The sequence below is a fragment of the Labeo rohita genome, chromosome 14 (genome assembly GCF_022985175.1).
Source record: "Labeo rohita strain BAU-BD-2019 chromosome 14, IGBB_LRoh.1.0, whole genome shotgun sequence".
Classification (NCBI taxonomy): domain Eukaryota; kingdom Metazoa; phylum Chordata; class Actinopteri; order Cypriniformes; family Cyprinidae; genus Labeo; species Labeo rohita.
In genome coordinates, this window is record NC_066882.1 from 7,896,020 (window position 1) to 7,916,646 (window position 20,627).

Consider the following 20,627-nt stretch of genomic DNA (forward strand, 5'->3'; position numbering starts at 1 on the left):
GATCCGGTATAATCAGCATTTTTGCAAATCAGTTGAATAAATGATTCAATGACTCACTTTTAAATACAGTCACTTGCCTTGTTGCTGAATGAATCAGTGTTTTTGAGCGAATCGGTTGAATGATTCAATGAGTCAATCATAAAGGCTGTTACTTACTGCCACCTGCTGGAGTAATAATGTAAATTACGGTCTTTCTGAAATGAGTAACAGGCAAGCAGAGTTTTAAATTTAAAAAACCCAGTGTCCAGTCAATTACAGTTGAACCACTGATGTCACATGGACTATTTTAACAATGTCCTTACTTCCTTTCTGGGCCTTGAATGTGTCAGCTGTGTTGCTGTCTATGCAGAGTCAGAAAGATGAACGAATGTCTTACGGCTTTGGAACGACATGAGGGTGAGTAAGTAATGACAGAATTTTCATTTTTGTGTGAACTATCCCTTTAAACTAACAGCAGCGCCACTTTTAAGCAATGGTACTGCTTAAACCTGCACACATCAAACGCTCTCCTCCACTCATGTTAAAACACTCATCCCGACGGAGTCTACACTAACTATCAATTGCGAACCTGCATGTACACTATCCAATCTAATCCCAGACACCCACACATTCTTCCCTAATGCTCCCTGTGGTGTGTGCTCATGGGAAATCATTAGTGGCCAGTCTGAAGCATGGCTCTTTCCTGCCGTAATTTACTCTGTGTTGCGGGTCTGTGTCCCTACGGCCTTGATTAATGTGATTGGGTGTGTGTTTGTCTCTGTGTTAGTGTGTGTATCCAGGGCCCTTGGGGAGCTGTGCACAGAACTGTAGGGCGGGTTTGTGTATGTGAGACTGTGTGATTGTTTCTCTCATTAGAGGGGTATTAATATCAGGCGGGCGACAGAGGATGTGCTGGCTAACAGTAACACTGAGATAAACGGCGTCTCACAGAGAGGCTCTTTAAATATCCAGAGCCTTTTATCTGTACCTCACACACCCCTGAGAGGAACATTAGGACCAGACACACACACACACACACACACTCACTAATAAAAAAAAAATCACTCTCACATACACTTCATGACATCAGTGCGCAATGTTTAATACAGACATACATCCTCAGCTGAAACAATGGCTTAACAGCACAGCTGAAAATACAAAATGAATCATACAAGAAGGTTAAATGATAAACGAGGCCCAAGTGAAAGCCAATGCTGGGATTTCTGCTGTGATACTGAAGCAATAAGGCATTCAAGACCACATGATACAGTTAGTATCCCTCAACCAGGGGCCCGGGGCCCACCAGGGGGCCTCAGCAAACATGCAAGGGGGCTACAAGACGACTTAAAAGTATTTAAGCTAATTCCAATTATTTCTAGTTCTCCAACAGGGAAAAAATACAAATATAACTTTATATTTTATGAAGAAAACGGGAGCGGTGCAAATTAGCACTAAATTTCTAATTAAAATGTTGCCGAATTCAACTGATGTGCAGCAACAGGTGTGTGTGTGTGTGCATGGGCTATTTTACAATGGTTCTGAATCCAGCTTATCTCATCAGATGTCAGCAGTAAGATCTATAAGCGGAGATTTAGCTAGGGATAAAAGATTTAGCTTAGGGGGTCTATAAAACAGAAATCGTTTTGACAGAGCATTTGATGTACAGTAATGCGTAAGATGCATTTTGAGGGCGTAGAAAGTGCCATGTCAGATGAAATTAAGTAAGAATACAGCAATTTCCTTTCACAATTCAGAGTGGCTAAGAGAATATGCGTTGAATGACAGAGGTCTGGATCTTGATCTACTAAAGAATTCATTAAATAAATTAACTAACAGCTGTCTGTCAGTAGATTTATGTCAGTAACGGTTGTATATTTGATTGCATTGTATATTGAACATGCAAAAGTGTCTTGTGCACACCCAAGTTTCTTGTGAGCACATGATAGTTTCTAGTAAGCACACAATAGTTTCTCGTCAGTGTGCGATAGTTTCTTGTGACCACGCAATAGTTTCTTGTGAGGACGCGGTACTTTCTCTTGCACACACGGTAGTTTCTCGTGAGCATGCAAAAGCTTCTTGTGCACACGCAAGTTTCCTGTGAGCACATGGTAGTTTCATGTAAGCATGCAATAGTTTCTCGTGAGCATGTGATAGTTTCTCATGCGCACACAATAGTTTCTCGTGACCACGCAATAGTTTCTTATGAGCATGCAGTACTTTCTCTTGCACACACAGTAGTTTCTCTTGAGCATTCAAAAGTTTCTTGTGAGCATGCAAAAGATTTTCGTGAGCATGCGAAAATTACTCGTGAGCAAGCGATAATTTCTCATGCACACACTATAGATTCTCGTGAACGTGATAGTTTCTCATGCGCACACAATAGTATCTTGTGAGGATGCAATAGTTTCTTGCAAGCATGTGATAGTTTATCGTTAATATAAAAATTTGAAAAAGTGAAAATTCTGTCATCATTTACACACCCTCAAGTTCTTCCAGACATGTAGGAGTTTATTTCTTCTGTTGAACACAAAATATATTTGGAAGAATGTGGGTAACAAAACAGTTTCTGTTCCCCACTGATTTCCATTTATAAAAAACAAAACATGAAAGTCAACAGGGACCAGAAACAGTTTGGTTACTAATATTCTTCAAAATATATTTTTTGTCTGATTAGCAGAAAAACAGACATTCATGCAGGTTTGAAATGACATTAGAATTTTAATTTTTGTGAACTATCCCTTTAATGTAACACACTATTTGTTTGTTAATAATCAAACAAAACAAAGATTTATCTAGTTTGATTTTTCCTGACAAATTCATTCGCTTTCATACCTGGACAAGCTGCTGGCATTATTTTGACCAATGTAGACAATTATTTTATACACCGTTAATAGGTATTAGGTCAGTAAGAGTTTTATTATTTTATTTTATTCAACAAGGACATATAAAATTGACCAGAAGTGACAGTAAAGACATTTATAATGCTACAAAAGATTTGTATGTATTTCAAATAAATGCTGTTATTTTAAAATGACTATTTATCAAAGAATTCTAAAAAAAAAAAAAAAGCACTGAAGACTGGAGTAATGATGCTGAAAATTCAGCTTTGCCATCACAGGAATAAATTATATGTTAGAAAAATATTAAAAAGTTTCATAATATTATTGTTTTTACTGTATTTTTAATCAAGCAAATGCAGCCTTAGTGAGCATGAGACTTGTCTAAGAAATCTTTCCAGCCTCAAACTTTTGAACAGCTTTTGATAAGTTCAGATGTCTTGTTGACGTCAGATCTATTGGGAGCTGTCACAGTCGCTCACTCATGACTAGATGTACAAAGTTGTTCCCCCAGGTGTTCAGTCTGAGAGTTTGGAGGTGCTATGAGTCGGTGTGAAACAGCGCAGGTCTGTTCTGTTCTTGTCCTCGGTGTCAGGTGAGATGTAACTACAGCAGAAGTCTGCCTGCATCGCCTCATTTACAGCTGCGAGGTCAGAGGGGGAGGAGCTCCTCTCCCTCGGGCACACATCGGCTTTCGGAAAACATATTTCTGCTCACTCCATCACTTTCACGCACCCTTAAAGTATGCTTTTCAATCTTGTTCTTACTTCCTCTCTCTCTCGCTCTCTTTTGTCGCCAATGCTCCCTCACTTCTGCTCAGTAACTGGTAAAAATAGTGCTTCATAAATCATGCATTCTTTTCCAGAGCAAAGAGAGAGGGTGCACACTTTAAAAGGAGAAATGAGAGAAAGAAAGATCACATTCAATGAGAAGCTTGATGAGTGAGATGTCACACTGCTAGATAGAACATGGCCACAGGGCTCTTCACACTGAGATGTAATATCATTGTTTTACAGCAGAATTAGATTCAGGTAAGAACAAGAATCATTCTGAAAACTTCTGAAGGTGCTAAAGCCAACAGGATGAGAAATGGCCACCAGAACACACACCGCTGAAAAAATGGAGGTTCGGTTTTAACACTGGTAGGACATTTTGAAGTCAATCAAACTATACAGATGAAATATACTTTGTCCTACATTTTGCTTGTGCTTTTGCGCTCATTATCAGTTGTTCTTATTTTGAAAAAAGTTACTGACGGAACTAAAGCACGCACATCAACGACAAAAAAATGCTCAAAATTGGGTGCTCAACAAAGAAAATAATAAAAAACAAACAAAAGTCAGCACACCATATAGACTGCAAAATTGCAATTTAATTTTGCAATTTAATAATGGACTTCACACAAGGTTAAAAAAAAGATAATGGAACGAAAAAGGCATAAATAAAATAAATAACTACTAACATGTTATAATAAGGTTTCATCTGTTAACTTAAAGTAACTAAATGAGTTAATATGAACTAACAATTAACCACAGTATTTTCACCTTTATTAATGTTAAATATTAGGTAATGCACTGTTAACTAACATTAACAAAGTTTAAAAAATGCTGAAAAATACATTGTTCAATGTTAGTTAATGCATTAACTAGTGCTAACAAATGAAACCTTATTTTAAAGTATTACCCAATAATAGTTATTTTAATTTATAAAAGCAGGAACTAAATGTGAATGTTTACACAATGTGTTTAAAAAATGTATTAGTTGATATTTGTTTAGATAGACCCTGTTTGTCTATTGTTGTGATATAGCTTAAGGTCAGATCAGATTTTACTCAGAAATCCATGATAAATAATAAATGTGATGTATGAAGGGTACAGATACATTTTCCTGCAACTGTACATTCTGACAGCTGCGATGGCTAGAAATATTCCTAGGGATTATTTGGTAGTTTTTTTAACTTTAGCAGAGACATGTCCCTATCGTCCATACCCAAATCTGCACCCATGCACCTTCGGCTTAGCAGTGGCATTTTGACACATTTAAAATGTCAGTCTCTGAATCCATTCCCCCACCGACCGTCCTAGAACACAGGTTACGTCTAGGGAGGAAAATCACAGTCAGTCAGCTTGCTGACGGCACTTTACAGCCAACTGACAGACAAACACACATGTACAAACACTATCTTTGGCCTAATTGGCCGTTCTCCCTGTGACATGTCCTTTGTATCTGGGTCGACAGCTGTTGATCACAGAGAAGGCAGAAAAAAAGGATAAGCGAGGGAAAGAATAAGAGTGCAAAACCCCTTTTCTTCAGCATTGTTCCCTTGAAAAGAAAAATGCAAACAGAAAGAGCTTAAACACCGATAATCACACACCGGAGTGAAGACTGGAATGGATGTCACAAAGTTTGTGATCGATTCCTGACAAAAGCTGAGCTCTATAGTTGTTAAACCCAACCAAGGACTTTGCTGTTTGTGAAGCTTTAGCTTTTAAAACTCAAAACGTGTGGAAAAGGTCACACACCTACACATGTGCTTCAACCATCAGTGCTGGAGAGTACAGATAAAAGCATCAATGCCACAAACTTAACTACATTTTTACTAGTGTCGGTAGTTCAGCTGATTTTAAAGTACTGTAGCGTACTTGTCTAGTAAGTAGAAATGTAAGATTGTAAAATGTTTTTACTATAACATTATACATGCTGAATGAAAATCCTGTTTCATACAAACTCAAAATAATTAACTAACATGATTCCCTAACCTTTACGTTTACATATTTTTGTAGCAAAATACTTAAATGTCCACTAAAAGGCTTTAAAACACGCAGTGTTATTTATGTTTTAAAGTAATTTTAACTAAAAAATGAAAATAGGGCGGGACATATCCAGCAGTCCCGCCCCCTTTTTTAAATAGTCAGTAGCATTTAGTTTATATCACAGCTTGGGCCCGAGCCGTTGAGCTTGGTAAAGCCGCATTTGACACTGTATTACAGCCACAATCTCATCCACATCACATTATCTATATACAAAATAGCATTCTGTGTAGAATTCAAATGTGTCTGATTCGCTCTGTGCTATCGTGTCTCCAGACCGGAGCAGGCTGTGAGTGTGCTGTGGCGGTTCTTGTATCACAATGCGAAACCAAACTTCACTTGTCCCAGCGGAATGCATATTTACACTGTTTGAATCGTGCCCTGTCCCCTATATAGTGCACTACGTACCATTTACCATACAGAAAATACAAATTCTGTGAACAAGTGACCTCAGCCACAGCTTTAGCGTCTATTCATTGTTTAGGGTGCGGGACGCATCGGATTCTAGAGAGCATTTCATTGGACAGAAAATTTGATGAAAAGCTGAAGTGCAGGGTGATGTCATCAAAATCGTTGATAGATATTGGCGGAAGTTAGACACTAAGTTTTGAATGCTTATATCGTCTAAATGCAAATTTTATTATTGTTTTGGAGCACACTAGCTTACAGATAACCTTATGGCTAATATATTCATACTAAAAGCCAAAAAACTTCAATTTTGATTTCATGGGGACTTTAAAGTAGTTAAATTTTACTGTTTGTCAATGTATTTTTGAGCTAAATAAATTTAGGTGTTACTAGATTTACTACTATGTTTGTCCCTTTCCAATTAACTTCAATGTAGATCCCCAATTCACATGCCAAATAAATACTGCTCTACTGTAAAAATAAATATATCTGATAGTTTTATATTTGAAAAATATACTGCCTATTTAATGCATTAAAAAGACTTTCATAGCTTCGGTCTACATATATATGTTTATACATACATAAAAAGACTGATTAATAATAGTAATAACAGTTTCACTGTTGCTTAAGTATTTTAAATTATGAGTAAAAATTAGCTACATTTCTAAGTATCTTCCTAAACACTAGCCCTGTTTCTATCCTGATTGTGAATTTAATCTATGGAGAAAAAAAAATTAAATATCACAAAAACTTGTTAAGGCAAGGTGATTGTCTGATGCACATCTAGTAATTCATTTGGTAAATGTGTGATAGTTTATGCATGACAAGCTGTAAAAAACCTGATAATGTGTTATTCTTAGTAGTGTTGGGAAGTCTGGTATATTACATAAATTATTCTCTTTAAAATAATCCACTAAAATGATTTCACTAAAATGTTTGTTGTATTTTTGACGTAAATAGCCTAGCAAAAAAGTCATAGATTTAAAATGCATTTATTTTATACTAAGTATAGTTCAAGTCTATTAACATATTTACTGACATCTCGCTCGAGACTTACTGATATAAAAATTGTAATTAGACTTTAATGAAGTACCACTTGTGCACAATGCACATTTCTTAATATTAAGCCTAAAATATGTTTTAATGTCACTATCGATGAGGATTATATGATCTTTAAATATTCTGCATTTACAGAACAATATTTTTCAAAATGTACATAAAGTATACTTGCAATGGTTTCACAATCAAATATATTTAAGTATATCTTTAGCTGGACTTCAGCACTACTTCCACACAATTAAAGTGCATTATGTACAATTTAGCAGACTTTAAATATACCAGTTTAGTATATGATAAAAGTACAATGGCAGGGTATTTTTATTAAGTGCATAATACGTAAATGTATTTGAAGTATACTTAGCATAAAATAAATGTATTTTAAATACATATTAGTATATTTATTATTCATGTACAATGCAGTCACCCAATCCACATTCTTTTTATGCAAAATAAATACTGCTTTAACTGTAAAAATAATATATCTGATAGTTTTATATTTTAAAAGATGTAGCCAATTTAATGCATTAAAAATATTGCGTCCTTTCAGAGCTTCAGTCATATTAATTATGAGTAAATATTAGCTTATTCTTCAACACTAGCCCTGTTTCCATCTTGAGTGTGAATTAAATTCATGAAAAAAAAAGAAATATCACAACTTGTTAAGGTAAAGTCAAAGGTGAAGTTACTTTCTGATGCACATCTAGTAATTTATTTAATTTATGCATGAATTAAGAATTTGTTTGTGTGACTTCATCTGTGGCCACATTTTATTAATTGGCTTCATCGTGTTAGATAAGTTGCAATCCATATATGATTAATTCACTCCTTCATTTTAGCTAAATTGAGGCCACTGTGTACTAATTCGTTCTCTCATTTTAATTTAGCTAAATATTGGCCACAAAATCTTTTTATATTTCTGAATATCATGTGAAAGGGTTCATATTTGTGCAAATCGTGCTAAATAATAAATCTAGCCACCTCAATAAGTGCATGTTTATTTATTTATTTTTGGAATTAGAATCTTTTTGGAGAACTACTGTTTATTTGATGAACATATTACATGGAGACCCATCTGGTGCTAACCTCAAACTTGTGAAACACTCTCCATCCTGTGCACTGTCCTGTTATTAAGCAATAAAGTACACAACCAGTTTCACAAGCATCACTGTCAACAGCACTTTACACTGAAGGACGCATTACCATATATATGGAGGTCTGGGTGAACATACAAACACCTGTACTGAGTAAACACAGACTTTAATATGGCATCTCTGCCAGATATCCAGGGCGTGGATTCACTGAACGTTTCTAGAGCACATATATTTAGCAACAGAGACAGATGTGGACATTTAGATGTGTAAATGTTATCATTCCATGTGAGAGCGTATATTTACAGCTTATGGCAGTGCGTAGTCACTATTTCTACATGTGCATTACACTGTAGTGCTTTAATGTGAGGTTACATGGCCGAAAGTATAAAATGTAAAAGTTCCTCCAGGACCCTGCTGTTAAAACTTCACAGGAGCCCCATCAAGCAGCTCGATTACCCCTTTAGGAATAAATATCATGTGCGTATTTCACTTATCAAAGGCCTCTCTGATCTCCACAAATGCTGCGTGAACCAAACACAACCACAGTCATAAACACACACTCACACACACTCCCACGCCGTACCGGCACAAACCTAAGGTGGAGCAATTTACACACTGCGGAGGAGGGGATAAGTAGAGATGGAGCTTTGATGAATAATGCGAGTGTGGTAAGCGTGTGTGTAAGTGTCTTGTGCCGATGGGAAAGTCAGTGTTAAAGTGGAAAGTTCAGTACGTCGTCCCCGTCATGCAAAAGCAGAACAAACTCCACCATTGCTCACGTTCAATATTTCATGAGCACTTGCCCTCCTGATCTCGCTAGCGTTTGCTAGCAACTGGAGAGCGCTATTGGTGTTTAAACTCCTACTGCCCCCACAAAAAGGGCCATCAGTGAGAAAGGTTTGTCGTTTCCTGAATAAACGTTTGGGTAAAAATGTTTTAGAGTGATCTTATGCAATCTGAAATGGTTATCGAAGGAAAACGAAGGGAGAATCGAACACTCTTCCACCAAAAAACACCTCCAGTGACAAAATCTTCTCTAATTTATTTGTAATATTGCAACTTTTGTGTTTACTGAAATGTTTTACAGAAGTCGCTAAGAAGACATGGTGATCGAAAAAATATTAAGATTAAAGGGATTTAATTAAAGGGTTAGTTCACCCAAAAATGAAAATTCTGTCATTAATTACTCACTCTCATGTTGTTCCAAACCTGTAAGACCTTCGTTTATCACAATTAAAAGGTTTTTGATGAAATCTGAGAGCTTTCGGACCCTTCATAGACAGCAACACAACTATTACGTTCAAGACCCAGAAAGGACATCGTTAAAATAGTCCATGTGACATCAGTGGTTCAAGCATAATTTTATGATGCTATGAAGCTATGAGAATATTTTTTGTGTGTCTTCAACACATGTTCACGACAGTACCACACTGCATGTGTGTGGTGCTGCTGATGAAGAAATTAGTGAATAAAGTCATTATATCTGTATATTTCTTTGAGCAAAAAAAAGTATTGTCGTAGCTTCATAAAATTAAGGTTGAACCACTGATGTCACATGGACTATTTTATTAATGTCCTTACTACCTTTCTGGTCCTTAAACATGGTAGTTGCGTTGCTGTCTATGCAGGGTCAGAAAGTTCTTGAATTTCATCAAAAATATCTTCACTTGTTTTCTGAAGATGAACGAAGATCTTATCAAAATGTTTGCTCTCTCTTCCAGAAGTATCGCCTATAAAACATTGAAATAACTTGCAAAACGTGTGCATTCCCTCAAAAAAGTATTACGTTCCACCAATAAACTCTGCATTCTTTCACAAAAATACAGTTAAAATATAGTTTTTCCATGACCAATTGTGGATTTGCTTGCAAAAACACAAAACTTTTGCATTTGCTTGCAAACAGTTTTTGGGAGAATGCAAAAGTTTTATAAGTGTACATAAACGTAAAAGCATTGAAATATAATTTTCACTTCAATCTAATTTTTCCCATTATCATGTCTCTTTATGGGTTCCATTGATTTTTTAAAAGCTGTTTTAAAGAGTTCTGAAAAATAATTTTGTGTATATATTAAGCATTTTAACCATTTTTTGGAATACCAAAATTAAAAAAAATATATACGGAATTATTAATCATTTTTAATAATTATTAATTTATTTATCAATTAATTAATTAATAATAGATAGATACATATTATACACATTGCCAGCGGTATTTTAAAAATATTAATAAACAAGTTACCACATTTTTATTTTAATGCTTAGCCATTTAATAATAGGATTGCATTTAAACTGCCTCTAAAAAGACTGAAAATCATTAAAAAGTCTGTGTGAACTCCTTTTGCGATAATTGTTTTACTTTTTTTAAAAAATTCCATTTTTTTTTTTTTTAAATATTTATTCCTTAAATATTTGAAAAAAAAAAAATTCTGTCATTAATCACTTACCCTTATGTCGTTCCAAACCCATTAGACCTTAGTTCATCTTCGCAACACAAATTAAGATATTTTTGATGAAATCTAAGAGCTTTCTGACCCTGCATAAACAGCAACGCAACTATCATGTTCAAGGCCCAGAAAGATAGTAAGGATATTGTTAAAATAGTCCATGTGACATCAGTGGTTCAACCATAATGTTATGAAGCTGTGAGAATACTTTTTGTGCTCAAAGAGGTCAAAAATAATTACTTTATTCAACAATTTCTTCCCTGAACGTGCAGAATTTATGTTCTGAAAGATGAACAAAGGTCTTACGGGATTGGAACAACATGAGGGTGAGCAATTAATGACAGAATTTTCATTTTTGTGTGAACTATCCCTTTAAAATCATTAAAGATTTAGAGTCGTTAAGTAGAATTGGAATTGTGTCCTGTTTGACAGACAGATGAAGACTGCCTATAGTTTGCATATAACTAGGCATGTAAATGTGTAACTATATATATCTATACTGAAAGAGGTGTCCTGAAAAATCTTGATAGCTTTTTTGATGTTCATAGCCCTAGGCTCTGTTAACAGCCAATCAGAAAACTAGCCAATCAGAAACACTCTCTTCCTCTGAATCATTTCACTCGTTCTGCTCTGCTGACACTGGGTTTGCTGACATGTCTTTGGAGGTTGAGGTTTTAGGTGCTACCAAAATGGCTGAAGTTAGCAAAATGGCTGGAATCGCCTACAGCGCTCAAATTCTCACTCTGTTTTTCAGACCAAGTGTCACTCACCTGTGCGCTGACTTTGCTTTTGGCCGCCACGGCTTGTTTGAGAGCCTGTCTGATAATGACGTGCAGTCTGAGCACCACGGCCTCGATGTCCTGCTCCCCCTTCATGGCAGCGGCGAGTGACCCCAGCTCCTCCACGTACGCCCTCCAGTGAGGCTGCACCTCCGCCGCTCCCCCCAGACACGCCCCCATGGTGCTGACACACAGCGGGCGGCACGGCCGGGCCTCCAGCAGGCCTTGACAGTGCGGGCAGTACCAGAGCTTCAACAGCGAGCGCCCGCAGTCCCTGCCCGCACGTAGGTGCTGGGTGGTGTTGACCACTTCGATGCCCAGGTTCAGTGCTTGCAGGAAGACCCGAGTAGCCAGGAGTGAGCGAGACAGCCGGGTCATCATCATCTTTGGAAACGACCCGAATGCAGAGGTTCCCTTCCACGCCCCACGAAGGCATTCTTCTGAGATGCCAGCCACTGCTCCGTTTCCAAGCAGACGCCGGTAGGTGAAAGGAAAAAGGCGGGAGAAAAAGGTGGAGACCATGTCGTTTACGTTAGCATCCGAGCCCAGGATGTAGAGAGACATTTCCAGGAATAACTGTGTGACGGCTCCGCTGGCTCCAGCCCCCAAACCAGGAAACTCTTCCCGTAACAGTGTCAGAGTGGAATTACGACCCAGACGAAGCACCATGTCAAAAGCCTCTGAAATAAACGAGAAAGAAAGAGATGAATGGAAGAATGATGACAGAGAATGAGGGGATGTACAATAATTCTTCCTGTCACTGGGGCGGTACCCTTTAAAAAAGTACTGATATGTACCATTTAGGTTCTTATATGTGACCCTGGACCACAAAACCAGTCATAAGGGTCAATTTCTTGAAATTGAGATTTATATATCACCTGAAAGCTGAATAAATAAGCTTTCCATAGATGTATTGTTTGTAAATTTTACACAGCTATTTGAAAATCTGGAATCTAACGGTGCAAAAAAATCAAAGTATTAAATTAAATTACTTTTGTCTAAATTAAGTACTTAATACATATTTACGGTAGTAAATTTACAAAATATCTAACGGAACATGATCTTTACTTAATATCCTAATGATTTTTGGCATAAAAGACAAATCAATGTATTTTTGACTATTGCTACAAATACACCCGTGCTGCTTAAGACTGGTTTTGTGGTCAAGGGGCACATATGTATACTTTAAGTACTGACATATCCTTTTGAGGTTAATAATGTACAAAGGTGTATCTTTTGAAAGGGTACTACCCCGGCGACGACTTCTGTACATTTTGTTTGCACCATTAAACTGAGTATAAACAAAATGTTTACAAAAGCCACAGACCAGAAATAAGGGTTGGACCAAAGTGGAAGACAATTGCATTACATCACTGAGATGTTTTGTGTGACAGACTTCAATCTTTCGACATTTACAATGATTTTGACATTTACAATGATTTTGACATTTACGCTTGTTTACATTTTAAAGCAAGAGAACAATAACTGAATAAATTATTTCTTATTGGCTCTCAAGCATGCAATTGGTCTAAACATTTTCCTGTGTCACCAAAATGTCAATTAAAATAAATAAATGTCTACCTTTCCTGTTTGTTTTAAGTGTTTATTGCCAATGACTTATCTTAACAATTTTCAAAAACCATGTTTTCTCATTCTGCATTCCAATGAATCTCAATCAAACTGCAGTTAGGTTATTTTGATTAAGCAAAAATAACTAAAAAAAATACAGCTAACTAACACAATAAAACACAATAAATACATGATAACGTAATAAAAAAAATATGATTTTTGTCATATTTAAGTTATCTGTTTTTGCAAATAAACTCTTCATATATTATTTAAATATCAACAAATACTATTTAGACTATAATATAATTTACATTTAATTATAATAATTTTATGATTATTATGTATCTTATTTCAATGAAAAGTTGAAAGTTGTGTGAATAAAAATACACTACCATTCAATAATTTGTGATCAGTGAGATTTGTTATTATATTTTTTTCTTTTGAAAGAAATTAATACTTTTATTCAAACAGGATGAAACTGATCAAACACAACTATAAAGACATTTACTTAGTTACAAAAGATTTCTATTTCAAATAAATACTGTTAACATTGATCATATGATCACGAAGTTTCTTGAGCATCAAAACAGCATTTAACAGTGTTTTCTGAAAGATCATGTGACACCGAAGACTGGAGTAACAGCTGCTAAAAATTTGGCTTTGCATCACAGGAATAAATTACATTTTACAATATATTCAAATAGAAAATAGTTATTTTAAACTGTAATAATATTTGACAATATTAATGTATTTCCAATCAAATAAATGCAGCCAAGAGGTTTGTTTTCTTTCAAAAACTTAAAACTTACTGACCCCAAACTTTCAAAAGTCAATTTAAAATATCAGCCCTAACAAGACAAACTGACAATCACAGCTATTTATTTACAAACTGAAGGGAACTTATTTGCTCAATGAAGGTAAATGCAACACATATAATCTCCTAGCTAAGTTTTGCCTTATGAAATTATATATGCAACTTAAAGGAGAAGTTCACTTCCAGAACAAAAATTTACAGATAATATACTACAAAATACAAAATGCAAAATACAAAATACATATACAAAATGCTTCCAAAATACAGTTTAAATGCAGCTTCAAAGGGCTCTAAATGATCCCAGCAGAGGAATAAGGGTCTTATCTAGAGAAACAATCAATCATTTTCTAAAAAAAATGTATATACTTTTTAACTTCAAATGCTCATCTTCTCTAGCTCTGCCATGCGCATACATACTCAGTGTAATCCGGGTCAACAGAATTAGGGTATGTCGAAAAACTCCCATCTCATTTGAAACTGCATTTTGGACGTGTAAAATCGTGTGCACCACATAAGCTCACTAAATGGAGATAATTCCTGAAATGTTTTCCTCAAAAAACATAATTTTACAAATGCAGAAAGAAAGGCATGAACATCTTGGATGACAACGGGGTGAGTACATTATCTGTAAATTTTTGTTCTGGAAGTGAACTTCTCCTTTAAGTTCAAGACTAAGCTCTTAGTGTGAACATTATAAACGGATAGTGCAACTCTGACCAAAAGTAGCTAATCATCGTTTTCGTGATTGCTAGAAACATCCAAGTAGGTTTGCTGGAGCAGGTTGGATCTGAAGGTGGCATCAAACCTATTCACTGACACTTTTAAAAATATTACTGATGCAGAGAGGTCAACGAAAATTAAATGAAAGAAAAAACCTTCGATGCTCAATAATCCACAGAATCTCTTCCTCACAGACGCACACACAATCTTAATCCCTGAAAGACGGTAAACAGTGAGAAAAAAGGAAGAAGGAATTAAAGTTTCCCCTCTAGATGAAAAGCACAATGTCCTTTTAAAACAACAAGGGTGCTTTTCAAGAGCCTTATAGCTTTAAAAGGCGTTCATTCATCCTTGCTGGATGCTGTGAGAGAGATGCTGAGATCTCCAGAAAACAGAGCACAAAGAGACGAGACATAATCAGTGGCATCTGAAAGCTCTCAGTGAAGCCTTATCAGCACGCAGGCAAAGAGGGATTGCTACCGAACCCACCCAGACTACCGGGGAGACCAGAGACGAGAGGCTGAGGGGATCTGGGAGCATGTGGAGAGGAAAAATGAAGGCTACAGAGAGAGAGGAAGAATGACAGAGAAAAGAAATATGAGTGAAAGAGAAGAGAGAAGGGCCTTGGGTTCGTCATTCAGACAGGGTGAAGGTGATTGAGAGGTGGGGAGTCTGCAGAGTCGTGATATAAGCGTGCTGCCGAGCAGACTGTTCACAGCCACGCACGTGAAGAGCTCCATCCATCTCTCCCAGGGAGTCCGGCTCTCAGGAGCACAGGATATTACATCAGCACAACACGCTGAAGGAGTTTATGGATCGCAATGATTGAGATGAGACTGAGAAATCACTTAGCACTACATCACAGAGCAGTTAAAAGTCTCAAGGTGCTTGTAGACAACCGGAAATTCACTCGCAATGGCTATGCTCGGAATAACGTACTACGTACTCATATATAATCACGTGATATCTGTAGTGTAGAGTATCCATGCTTTCCACGCATGTTTGCATGGAATAACCAGATGATGTTTCACTCATTATTTGACTGCAACATTTTTCCAAAGGCATTTTCCAAGTTTACGTGAAAAAAGGTTACAATTCAGTTTAGGGATCAATTCTCACTATTAACTAGCATGCATATCACACTGGCTGTTTATTAGTACATATAAAGCACATCTTAATGGCTTAATCTGCATGATCATATTTTGTATTCCTCAATCCTAAGCCTACAACTATCTTACTAGCTATTAATATGCAGCAAATCCCAAGTTTATTGAGTCAATAGTAAGAATTGGTCCCCAAATTAAAGTGTGACCAAATAATGTAAAAGAAAACAAACAATATCTTGTTTTTACATAAAATATAAAAATAATCATATTTACAATAATCAGATCCTTGTAATATTCTGATTTGCTGCTCAAAAAACAATGAGTTGTTCAGAGGAACGGCATTTATCTGAAATAGAACATTATAAATGTCTTTATCATCACTTTTGATCAATTTAAAGCATCCTTGCTAAATGAAAACATTAATTTCTATCATTTCTTTTCCAAAAAAAATAAAAAAATAAAAATCATGGCTCCAAGCTTTTGAATGGTATAGTTTATACTGTAACAAAAGTAACATTGTACTCAACTTTTAAATATTGATAATAATAATAACATTTTTCTTGAACAGCTAATCAGCATATTAAAATGATTTCTGAAGGATCATGTGACAATGTAGACTGGAGTAATGATGCTGAAAATTTAACTTTGTTCACAGGAATCAATTACATTTTAAAATATATTTAAATAGAAAACCATTATTTTTAAATGAAAGCAAAAATCTTAAAAAATTTTACTGTTTTTGCTGTACTTTGGATCAAATAAATGCAGGCTTGGTGAGCAGAAGAGACTTAGACATTAAAAATCTTACTGTTAAAAAACTTTTGACTGGAAGTGTATTATATAAAAATATTACAGCTATATATACTACCATTCAAAACATTTTAATGCTTTAGGCTATGTCTACATTAATCCGGATACATTTGAAAAAGGAGTTTTCGTTTCAAAATGCTCTCCATCCACACAAGCGTTTTCAAGTGTTTTCCAAATGTTTCTCATCCACACCGAAACGTAGGAAAACGTTAAATTCGCCATACTGTGCATGCGTAAAATTCTCGCAATTCTTGGCAGGATCATTTTATTTACGAAAATATCTCATCATTCACTAACGTCCATGTCGCACGCTCTCATGTTTGATCTAAAAAGCAGCTGCCCTCATGCTTAGCTGCAGGAGTCAGGACAGCAACTGAGTACATTTTCTGTCATCTTTTTAGGACTGTAATATGAAGAGTGTACAAATATATCTTTAGCAGCAGTGTAAAAGTGAATAGCACATAACAGCCACAATTACCGGTATAAACATGGATATCTATTGGTACAATATGCGTCACATGACTAAACATGCGTCATCATTTTCAAAGCCCACAGTCCACACTGCAACGCGAAAACAGCGTTTTCAAATTTATCCACTTTGGAGAGCGTTTTCAAAAAGCTCTGTTTTCCTTGACCAAAAACGCCGTCTCAGTGTGGACTGAAGGCCAAAATGGAGAGAAAAGGATGTGTTTTCAAACGAAAACGCATTAGTGTGGACATGGCCTTAGAAATAAGTAGCCTTCAGGGTAACATGATCCTTCTTCTCATTCTTAATTTTTAATAATATTTACACTGCCCTCCAAATGTTTGGAAACACCCCTGGCAAAGTGTGGTTTTGGACGATATCAGCATAAATCCTTATAATTCTTTGGTGCAAATACATTAAAATAACTTGGCATTATCATTGAAGAGAAGCAATAATAATTTTTATCTTTATTACATAATAATGGCAATATATACAGTACATGTCAAAGTCAGACATGCCCCTTTGCCAGCTGTGATGGCTGGTTACTGGTTTAAACTTGGCCCAAGTTTTTAAAAGATTTTTGGGTCAGCATACCTTAAAAGTTTCAACAATTGATTGCCAATTAAGTTTAGAATACAATTAATTTAGGCCCAGATTATGCAGAGCTGTAATATCTGCTAATGGTGGATATTTTGATAAATCGAAAATTTAAGCTTTTTCTATGTATAAACTAACTTTTTTATGTAATAAAATGTGTTTTCATAGTTTGTGTTGTCTATCAGTGCAAAATTATCAAACATTAAACATAAAGGATTCATGCCAATATTGTCCCAAACCGCACTTTTCTAGGGCGTTTCCAAACTTTTGGAGGGCAGTGTTTGTGGAAACTGTCATACTTTTTTTTTTCAGTATATTTAAATGAATAGAAAGTTCAAAAAACAAATTTATTTGAAATTGAAGTAAAATTATAAATGCTTTACTGTCAATGCTTTTAATCAATGTAATGCATCCTTGCTGAATAAAAGTATTAATTTCTTTTAATATAAAAGTCTTACTAACCGAAGTGTATCAAATAACATAAAATAGTAGGTGAAACAGTGTACAGTATCTAATAATAAACATTTCCAACAGGAGTATGATACTTAGCTCTCATATTACCTCAACAGTGAGTGGAATCCAGTCATATATTTATCTCAGCAAAAAATGTTCATTTTGCATTTTTAATCCTATTTTGTGTAAAGAATGAACCCTTTTGGCAGTCTGATCAAATGATGAGTCAAGTCGGAGGTTAAATATCTCAGTTAATATTGCCTCGGGTTCATTCGTCACACTGGAAATAGAAGGTCAAGTGGAGCACGCTGCATTGTGGGATACAGCATCTCACGCTGTGCGCTCTGCTTGCACACTGCAAGTTTTGCCAAATACAGCAGGTCACCCGGGTATTCAACAGCCTACAGGCACATATTTACATACCGTGTGCAGTACACATGCAGAAACAGTATTCCATTTTGAGACAAACAACCGCAAAGCGACTTAGAAATTGGCCTGTATAGACATACACAAGCAGTGAAAGATGCTGGTGTGTATTTTGCTGAGATTTACCATACCAGGGTGAGTAATGCGGTGTTTAGGGAGACAGTGTCTAGTGCTCTGTGCTGATGTTAGCAGTAACGCAGCGTCTCGGCTGTGTGTGCTTGCGCTGGGGACAGAAACGTGTATGTCTGCGGCTCGCTGTGAGTTTGGACTGCGAGTTTCCCCACACACACACTTCTCTCCGTGATCAACGAGCTCTCAGATGCAGTGAATGCCAAGCAGGATGCTCAGGGAGACGCTCTCACATGTTAAAGAATAACAACAGACACGCATACAGAATGTCACACGCACGTCAATTCATATGCAAACACATTCATCACAGCACACCAACTCATGCTGTTTGCAAAAGCACCAGCATAAATAACTCATGCCTATACACTCATCATACGACAAGACAACAGCATTTATATTTATGAACAAACACACAAGGCGAAATCTAAAGAGAAATCACAATGATGTGAGATTAAACCAGTCTAAATATATCAGAGTTGGAGTTAAGATACAGATACAGATCCAGACCCAATCCAAAACCAGATCTCACAAAACCAAGATCAAAAAACCAAAAGACGAGGAAGCATCAAGAGGCAGGATGTTCATTTAACCGATAGATGATAGATAGATAGATAGATAGATAGATAGATAGATAGATAGATAGATAGATAGATTTACTATTATTATTTTGATTATGATTAATATTAATATTGATGAACAGAAAGATCCAAAGATCAGCATTTATCTGAAATAAAAAGATTTTTAACATTCAAAATTGGAGTCAGTATAATTTTTTCATTTTCAATTTTTTTTATTTATTTATTCATTTATTTTTTGGTGAGGAAAGAAATTATTAAAAGTAATCATTTTATTTAGCAAGGATGCTTTAAATTGATAAAATGTGATGATAAAGACATTTATAATGTTACAAAAGATGTCTATTCATCAAAGAAACCTGAAAAATTCTACTCTGCTGTTTTCACCATAATAATAATAAATGTTTTTTGAGCAGCAAATCAATATAACAATGATTTCTGAAGGATCATGTGACTGGAGCAATGATGCTAAAAATTCAGCTTTGAAATCAGAGGAATACATTAAAATTGTAAGTATATTCAAATTAAAAAACAATTATTTTAAATAGTAAAAATATTTCAAAATTTGACTGTTTTTGCTGTACTTTGGATCAAATAAATGTAGGCTTGGTAGGCAAAAGAGACTTCAAAAAACAATAAAAATCTTACTGTTCAGAAACTTTTGGCTGGTAGTGTGACTGATAATTTTGATATAATTTACAGTCAAATCCCCTTTTTTTGTTTTGGCCAAATGCACGATATATTCTTTATATATGCTACACATCTGAAACTAACTTAATTCCTTGCTGTTTATACATCAGCAAAACAAGACAAAACAGTCAATTTCACATTGGCCCTCACAGCAGCATGAAAACAAAAAACTGTTGTTCAAATCTTGAATAAATTATACACAGAAAGCGAGCGTCGTGACAATATTAGAACGCCCCCATTATAACCAAATCTGTAACTCACTGCAAGTTAACACCGTTTGAGTGCATGTGTGCCATTGCTGACAAAAATGAAACTTTGGCAATTATTCCCTTTTATGCACCGCTGAAACATGCATTTGTGATAGTTGCGCTGTTGTCTATGCAGAGTTTGTTAGCTCTCGGATTTCATCAAAAGTATCTTAATTTGTGTTCCGAAGGTGAACGAAGGTCTTACAGGATTGGAATGACACGAGGGTGAGTAATTAATGACAGAATGTTCATTTTGGGTGAACTGTCCCTTTAATTAATCAAGTAAATTAAGTGAAATTGTTCCACAGTGTCATTATCACCTTTATTATGATGTAAATGGACTGCATTCTTGTCTGAGACCACAGGTTGAGACCCACATCCAAGACTCTAGACCCAGACAAAGAACAAAGGCTCAAGGAGTTCTTAAGAGATCTCAAAAGACTCCATCTCTAACTGCTGCACTCAGACACCATTACACATATAGTAACACAATTTCACTTTTAATCATGCATACACAAAACTAAAACCCGGCAGCTCTGTGTTACTAATGTCTCGAGGTGTCTCCTCCCAAGCCACCAAGAACAAAAGATGGAGAACGAGAGAGGGAGATCTGCTTT

At 35.8% G+C, this 20,627-nt stretch overlaps 1 protein-coding gene across 1 annotated transcript in view; it reads right to left on the reverse strand.

The window, feature by feature from the left end:
* The window catches only part of gpc3 (glypican 3), a 170,112-nt gene that overhangs the window by 75,627 nt on the left and 73,858 nt on the right, over positions 1 to 20,627 (reverse strand). The window contains exon 3 of the mRNA XM_051128008.1: positions 11,399 to 12,087. Coding sequence (XP_050983965.1) covers positions 11,399 to 12,087 — 689 coding nt within the window. The remainder of the gene's footprint in view (positions 1 to 11,398; positions 12,088 to 20,627) is intronic.